The sequence below is a fragment of the Oncorhynchus clarkii genome, chromosome 20 (assembly GCF_045791955.1).
Source record: "Oncorhynchus clarkii lewisi isolate Uvic-CL-2024 chromosome 20, UVic_Ocla_1.0, whole genome shotgun sequence".
NCBI classification, from domain to species: domain Eukaryota; kingdom Metazoa; phylum Chordata; class Actinopteri; order Salmoniformes; family Salmonidae; genus Oncorhynchus; species Oncorhynchus clarkii.
Window position 1 is genome coordinate 76,720,536 of NC_092166.1, and position 8,309 is coordinate 76,728,844.

At 40.1% G+C, this 8,309-nt stretch overlaps 2 protein-coding genes across 2 annotated transcripts; one reads left to right on the forward strand and one right to left on the reverse strand.

The window, feature by feature from the left end:
* The first annotated feature begins 378 nt into the window (after window positions 1-378).
* LOC139376929 (glutathione S-transferase 3-like) lies at window positions 379-3,299 on the forward strand. The gene is made up of 7 exons (XM_071119941.1): window positions 379-505; window positions 768-871; window positions 1,036-1,087; window positions 1,180-1,312; window positions 1,458-1,599; window positions 1,790-1,915; window positions 2,391-3,299. The coding sequence occupies exons 2-7, from the start codon at window positions 785-787 to the stop codon at window positions 2,517-2,519; spliced, it is 669 nt and encodes a 222-aa protein (XP_070976042.1). The 5' UTR covers window positions 379-505; window positions 768-784; the 3' UTR covers window positions 2,520-3,299.
* A 52-nt stretch (window positions 3,300-3,351) lies between these two features.
* LOC139376931 (transmembrane protein 14A-like) lies at window positions 3,352-7,262 on the reverse strand. The gene is made up of 5 exons (XM_071119942.1): window positions 7,065-7,262; window positions 6,808-6,890; window positions 5,697-5,798; window positions 5,504-5,591; window positions 3,352-5,298 (listed from the first exon to the last, which is right to left on the reverse strand). The coding sequence occupies exons 1-5, from the start codon at window positions 7,142-7,144 to the stop codon at window positions 5,250-5,252; spliced, it is 402 nt and encodes a 133-aa protein (XP_070976043.1). The 5' UTR covers window positions 7,145-7,262; the 3' UTR covers window positions 3,352-5,249.
* Between the last annotated feature and the right edge of the window lie 1,047 nt (window positions 7,263-8,309).

The window sequence follows — 8,309 nt, forward strand, 5'->3', positions numbered from 1 at the left end:
TTCCACCGAGCGCGGGGCTTCGGGAGGGACGCACATGGAGCGGTGAGGGAGGAAGGGGACACCCGCCTAGCCAGCCAGATCAGCCGAATCAACCCTAGCGATCAATGGGGTGACAGATGTCGCAGCCAGATCGCCCTCACATCCGCAGTAGAGGAGTGGCTCGTCGGTTTATATACCGAGAAAGAGTCATACGATTTGCAGTTACGGTTTGTATTGTTTTTGTGGGTCGTATTTTAAAATACTGTTGTCTGTTATGACATCTTCTGTAAGAGGGAGTCGGTGAATATGTGATTTGCCTTCTAATATGTTTGTTTCACAATGCATTTGTTATTTTACCCATGATGCCTTGCAGACATGCAAATCTCCAACTCAACTCTCATGTAGGTCATATGACACAGTCCTTGAGGTTCACTTCTTCGTTAGAAGCGTTTCGTAACTTTGTAAATTAACTTATTCGGAGTTCACACACACATAACAGGTGCATACTTGTCTCTTGATATATAAGGTCAGTATTACTTCTTAGACTTATCTAGAAATTATTGGTTGATAATTACACAGACAACCGCATGTTTTGTATGCTTTTGTTTTTCAGCTTTATTTTCTTGTATGTTTCAGTTTTCTAGTTTCAGAGTAGTCTGTTCACAATGTACAGTAATGTATTTGACTGGCATGCATGCACCAAATCTATTGCAATGCATCTAGCGCAACATTGCTGTATTTGCACACACGTGAAAGCGTAATGGAATGTGGTTATTTCTTTTCTACAGTAAACTTCAATTTCACCATGTCTGGAAAAGTGGTGTTGACGTATTTCAATGGGAGGGGGAGAATGGAGTCAATTCGATGGCTTTTAGCAGTTGCTGGAGTTGAGGTACGTAGGCTGAGCAAATAAAACACAATTTTATTGTAGGGCGTTTACATGAGTTGAAATAGTGGCTAGAGTGAAATAGTGGCTAGACAAACATGTGATGCCCACAGATAGATCACTGAACTGGATGTTCTGTCATAATTCAAATATACATTTTATGTCCACAGTTTGAAGAAGTGAATATAACAAAGCGTCAGGAATATGTAAAACTGTTGAGTGGTAAGTTTGGTCACAATGGTAATAGAAATCTGATAACACGCTCATTGTTTTGAAGGGTGTTTAATTGTTTAACCTTCATTTTTTTTAAAAAGATGGAGCACTCATGTTTGAGCAGGTTCCCTTGGTGGAAATGGATGGAATGAAGCTGGTTCAAACCAAGGCTATCCTGAACTACATAGCAGGGAAATACAATCTCTATGGGAAAGACTTAAAAGAACGAGTCATGTATGTATGACATTTTTTTATGATTGAATTCTAACATTTATTTACTTGTTTGATTGTATGGCAGAGACATAAGTGAAGCTGTTTGTATAAAAAATGAGGGAAATCTGCTATGGTTTCAAAGGGTTTGGTTTTCATTTACTTTTAGGATTGACATGTATGCTGAGGGCGTGCAGGACTTGATGCAAATGATGATGGCGTTGCCCTTCATGCCGCCTGACACCAAGGAAACTAAACTGGAGGAGATAGAGAGGAAAGCAACAAGCCGTTACCTCCCTGTGTTCGAGAAGGTACTGTATGATTTGGGCCTTGGCCAGATGGGATGAGTAGAGCTCACTAAGGGGAGGAAATCTAATCTAAGCTATTATATTAGCATAACAATTGCAACATACCATGTTTGCTAAGGCAACAGAAAAGAAGGTTGGCACGTTTGTACAAGTTGTATAGTATAAAGAGGCTGTGCTTGTGATTTTCTCACAGGCGCTAATTGGCTCCCAGTACCTGGTGGGTTTTCAGTTGAGCTGTGCTGATGTCCAGCTACTTGAAACCACCTTGATGTTGGAGGAGAAATTTCCAACAATTCTTTCCAAATTCCCTGTTGTTAAGGTAAAGTTGATTACAAATGTATTTTGTTCTTGACAAAATAATCATTAGTCAAATCATCTTGTTTCATTTGAGTCTCATCAAAACATGTTAGAGGTTGACATAACCCCAGTAGCATATGAATATCACATACCAGCTCCACGGCACATTTGTTAGATATACAATATGACTGGCCATACCGGTTCAAATGTACTGCTACAAAATCCTGGGTGTGTCCCAATAATCTCTCCTCTCTCATGAAGTCTACACTCTTTCAGTACTTCCCACAAATCTCAAAGCATTGGATTAGTGGAGGCATATTTCTTTTGCCAGTAATTGCCTTTCAAATCAGTGAAGGGGAGAAAAACAAGTGCACACCCTGGGAGGAAGGATAGATGATTAGGACATATTACACAGCAGATTTAAAAGAAGGGTAAAAAGATCCATGGATACTTCAGTTGATTCATTCTTGATTGGGTGTGAATGGTTTTCTTTTCAGGCTTTTCAAGGGAATATGAAAAGCCTCCCAGCCATTCACAAGTTCCTGCAGCCAGGCAGCAAGAGGAAGCCTCAATCAGATGACGTATATGTAAAGACTGTGTGTGAGGTGTTAGACTTCAAGCTCTGATTCTCATCTAAACATCAAGTAAAATTGACTTTAAAGAGTTGAAGCTAATATAATATATTACCTGTACATGGTTCCATATTGTCATTCCAAGTCATAATTTCTTGTAACATGTTGTGGAGAAATTATGACATAAGCTTATGAATTGTTTAACCCTGGCAATATGAGTGTGGTGTATTGTTTGCAAAATTGTTTTATAACTAGTTCCCTTTGTGCTCACAAGAAGTTTCCGACAATACCCAAGAGAGAACCTTGATTTACTTGGGTGAACGCCCAGAAATAGCCTCTGAGAACTTTATCAGGAGCAGGTGTCTTGTTACACATTCTCTTTTGTACCCAAAACTCCTCGTGCTGAGGATGAATCGTGTCTGTGTGAGTTGTGTGTATCCTAGTATAAAAGGTGCCTGGGGACAGTCCCCTCGTAGAGCTTCTGACCAACCTGTACTGAGTGTGCAGAGTTTGTTGTAACCTTTCCACTGGCGTGACTCTTAATAAAGTTAATTTACTAATTGACTTGAGTCCTTGATGGTAATTTCTATTACAATGTGTAAAGGACAATTGTTTAACGAGCACAAGTATTTAATGTTTTCCAATAATGTGCACAAAGAAAAAGGCTGTTGAACAAACAAAATATTTTCTGTAACTAAACCCTCTGTGTCTGTTGTGAGTTTTCCATCATTGATAGAGGATATTTACTGTCATGCAACTGAATATGATTATGTAAAACTACTGAAATGTTAGTAGTCAAACCTGCAATGCTATAAAATGTATTTTGTACGAGTAGTAAATGTCATTGTATTTCTGTTCCCATATCCATTGAAAAAATCATAGCCTGTGTGCTTATAACCAGTAGTAAATTTAATTGTTCAACAAAAAGTGCTCCTTTGTTCTAACAATGACTGAGTGAATAGTTATTGTAATACTGTACTTCATTCAACTTAAACAATTTCCGATGAGACAACATAACTATTCAAGGAAGTACAGGGGCTTGTGAAAGTATTCACCCCCTTGGCATGTTTCCTATTTTGTTGCCTTACAACCTGGAATTCAAATGGATTTTGGGGGGGGGGGGGGTTTGTATCATTTAATTTACACAACATGCCTACCACTTTGAAGATGCAACATTGTTTTTGTGAAACAAAACTTGTGTGCAAAACTGTTCACCCCCCACGTCAATACTTTGTATAGACACCTTTTGCAGCAATTACAGTTGCAAGTCTCTTGGGGTATGTCTCTATAAGCTTGGCACATCTAGCCACTGGGATTTTTGCCCATTCTTCAAGGCAAAACTGCTCCAGCTCCTTCAAGTTAGATGGGTTCTGCTAGTGTACAGCAATCTTTAAGTCATAGCACAGATTCTCAATTGAATTGAGGTCTGAGCTTTCCAAGACGTTTAAATGTTTCCCCTTAAACCACTCAAGTGTTGCTTTAGCAGTATGCTTAGGGTCATTGTCCTGCTGGAAGGTGAACCTCCATCCCAGTCTAGTCTCTGGAAGACAAACAGGTTTCCCTCAAGAATTTCCCTGTATTTAGAGCCATCCATCATTCCTTCAATTCTGACCAGTTTCCCCAGTCCCTGCTGATGAAAAACATCCCCAGAGCACGATGCTGCCACCACCATGCTTCACTGTGAGGATGGTGTTCTCGGGGTGATGGGAGACAGCGTTTTCCTTGATGGCCAAAAAGCTCAATTTTAGTCTCATCTGACCAGAGTACCTTCTTCCATATGTTTGGGGAGTCTCCCAGATGCCTTTTGGCAAACACCAAACGTGTTTGCTTTTTTTCCCTTCTTTAAGCAATGGCTTTTTTCTGTCCATTCTTCGGTAAAGCCCAGCTATGTGGAGTGTACCGCTTAAAGTGGTCCTATGGACAGATACTCCAATCTCCACTGTGGAGCTTTGCAGCTCCTTCAGGGTTATCTTTGGTCTCTTTATTGCCTCTCTGATTAATGCCCTCCTTGCCTGGTCTGTGAGTTTTGGTGGGCGGCCCTCTCTTGGCAGGTTTGTCATATTCTTTCTGATATTCTTTTATAACTCAACAATCTGTACTTCTCCACAACTTTGCCCCTGACCTGTTTGTAGAGCTCATTGGTCTTCATGGTGCCCCTTGCTTAGTGGTGTTCCAGACTGGGGCCTTTCAGAACATGTTTATATATACTGAGATCATGTGACACTTAGATTGCACACAGGTGGACTTTATTTAACAAATTATGTGACTTCTGAAGGTAATTGGTTGCACCAGATCTTATTTAGGGGCTGCATAGCAAAGGGGTGAATACTTATGCACGCACCACTTTTCCGTTTGTATTTTTTTTTAAACAAGTACCTTTTAAAATTTAACTTCATACAATTTGGACTATTTTATGTATGTCCATTACATGAAATCCAAATAGAAATCTATTTAAATTAAAGGTTGTAATGCAACAAAATGGGGAAAGCGCCAAGGGGGATGAATACTTTTGCAAGGCACTGTAACACCCTTTTTACTCAACATTCACATAGTATTTAGTCATTGTGTATGTGCACTCACTGCCCCAGTGCTGCATACTTGAGGAATTACATAAAAGCAGCAATATGATCATAGGTTGCAGGATCAAGTTCTTTAAAGAACGTACAAACATTAAGGATGATTACAATAATACATATAGGCAAGCACAAACAATGTGTAAATGCAAATTCATCCCTTGTGATGACATTTTCCATCTTGCTTTAGTTGGTTGTTGTATTGTTCAAATCACATTACAATCACACTCATGAAGAGAAGTCGTAGGACCATCAGCACACTGAGTAAAGAAAACAGATATGATAACTTCATATTGATTGTGCACATTAATTATTTAATTAGAAACATTCCAATACAAGGTCAATTGTAACAGACATCAAAATACAATGAAAATCAGCAAAGAGTTTCATGAACACATTCACCTAACCTCCATATATTTCAAAACCATGCAATAATGGTTATAATGGACTTTTGATGATTCTCACCTTAGTCCTGCCATGATACCACCTGGCATTATTTTACCAGATTTCTTGAATCTCATTCCCATTACTATTGTCAGCGCTCCTGAGGCAACTGAGAGAAGAAAAAAAAGATGTCTTGATATAGAATTTCATACGTCAAGACCTAAAATATACACATCCCAACACGTATACATCCCAGCATAGCAGGCATACTAACCGAGGGAGTAGAAAGTCTTGGTTGGGTCATTTGAAATCATGAAGGCCCCATAGGCGGCTATGCTGCCAAACAATAGCCCAGCTATCAGTGACATGACACTACCTGTAGTAAAACAAACAAAAAATATCTGTTACTTGCCATCAGCTTGTTAACAGGGTCAAAGTCAGTAAGACCAAGGAGCTGATCATGATATACTACAGGAACGGGGTCCAAAAACACGTGTGCAGTCGTGAAGAAGGCGCGACAGCGTCTCTTCCCCCTCAGGAGGTTGAAAAAGTTAGTCAAATCCTCAAAAAGTTCTACAGCGGTACCATTGAGAGCATTTTGACTGGCTGCATCCCTGCCTAGTATGACAATAGCACCGCCCTCGATCGCATGGCGCTACAGAGGATGGTGCGGACAGCCCACCACATCACTGGGGCAGAGCTCCCTGCCATCCTGGACATCTATATCAGGCAGTGTGGAAGGAAGGCCCTGAAAATCGTTAAAGACTCAAACCCCTCAAGCCATAGACTATTTTGTCTGCTTCCGTACGGCAAGCGGTACCGGTGCATCAAGTCTGACACCAACAGGCTCTTGAACAGCTTCTATCTCCAAGCAATAAGACTGATAAATAGCTAACAAAGTAGCTACACAGATTATCTTTATTTACCTTTTAGTTCTGCACAGGGCCCTGCACACACACACACACCATCATCTGCTCACTCACATTATATGCACATACATTTATACTGACTCTATACACACTCACATACAAGCTGCTGCTGTCACTGTTTATCTTGTATCCTGTTGCCTAGTCACCTTAACCCTATACATATCTACCTCCCACCACTCCAGTGTCCCTGCACATTGTTAATATGGTATTGGAACTGACCATGTACACAGTATAATTACTTAGTTATTGTGTTCTTCATATTTCTTCTTCTTTCTGGTGTTTTTTCTAGTATTACACTGTTATTGATTATTGCATTGTTGGGTTTTGAGTTTGCAAGAAAGGTATTTCACTGTACTTATGCAAGTGACATTCAAAACTTGAAACTTGAATGAAACTGTGATAATGACAAATGAATGTTGCTTTGTGCATTTGAACTGCTTGGCTAGAAACTCCTACCTTTTTTCTTGTATCCCATGAATCCCCCAAGGACTATGGCTGCAGCGTACCCAAATCCAAGCCAGTCAATTGCCATTGCAGTGCTGTGGAGCAAGAGTATGGGTAAAGACCAATTCATCTTAGACTACATAGCTAAATGTTACAAGATAGTCTAGCTAGATACAATTATGTAGCGAACGGAAACGGACACTTGACAAACACTGACCACTTGAAATATATGCATATAACTCAGATAGGAATATAATGAATTAATTTACCTGGTATTTGCTAATTTAAACGTAAAATAAATGAGTAAAAATGTACGCCTGTTGTCCCAATGGGTTTGTTCGTTTTGCATGCCCCGGTGTCCAGGATGAGTGGAGATAGTACATCTGCGACCATTCCATTGGTGCTTAGGTTAAATCTTCACACACCCGGGTTCCGGTCCATGCAAAACGAACTCGCCCAGTGGCACTAGGAAGTGTTATGTGAAAGTGCGCATGCGCGTACAAATTACGCGCTCACAACTGCATCACTTCCCTTTCAACCTGTCTTCAATAACCCACTAAAAATATATATAAAAAATAAATTACTTAACAAAAAGAAACCAACAAAGAAAATACCAAACGCCTTTGATTGTCATTCCGTTATTACATAAGTCTCAAAAACACAAATGAACACAAGCATAATTTAATCATTGAACAAGTTTATGGTGTCAGATCAGGTTCAAATGTGGTATAGGGCAAGGTGAGTAGGTCAAAGTACATTAATGACTAAGGCACTTTTTCTGCACTGCATTAACAACTATTAAAGGATATGCATAAGAGCAGCACAATCTTCTGAACTTTCTTAGCAGTGCATTAGATAATTTGAGAGGAATATTTAGGAAATTAACAAATACAAAATAAAATGTATCTCTTCAATCAACAAAGCAACATTTTCATTCTATATTCATAAGATGTTTTGTATCTCTTAAGTGCTGCTGCATTTCAGGAAAGGCATGCACAACTGTTCAAGTAAAGTACAGGATGTCAACAAAACATTCTGTCCATGTACATACACGACACCACCAGAAGTATGTGGACACCTGCTCGTCGAACATCTCATTTCAAATCATGGACATTAATATGGATTTGGACCCCCTTTTGCTGCTATAACAGCCTCCACTCTTCTGGGAAGGCTTTCCACTGCGGGGATTTGCTTCCATTCAGCCACAAGCGTTAGTGAGATCGGGCACTGATGTTGGGCGATAAGGCCTGGCTCTCAGTCAGCATTCCAATTCATCCCAAAGGTGTTCGATGGTGTTGAGGTCAGGGATCTGTTTTCTTCCACACCGATCTTGACAAACCATTTCTGTATGGACCTCACTTTGTGCACGAGGGCCTTCCCCAAACTGTTCCCACAAAGTTGGAAGCCCAGAATCATCTAGAATGTCATTGTATGCTGTAGCGTTCAGATTTCCCTTCACTGGAACTAAGGGGCCTATGAACCATGAAAAATAACCCCAGACCATTATTCCTCCC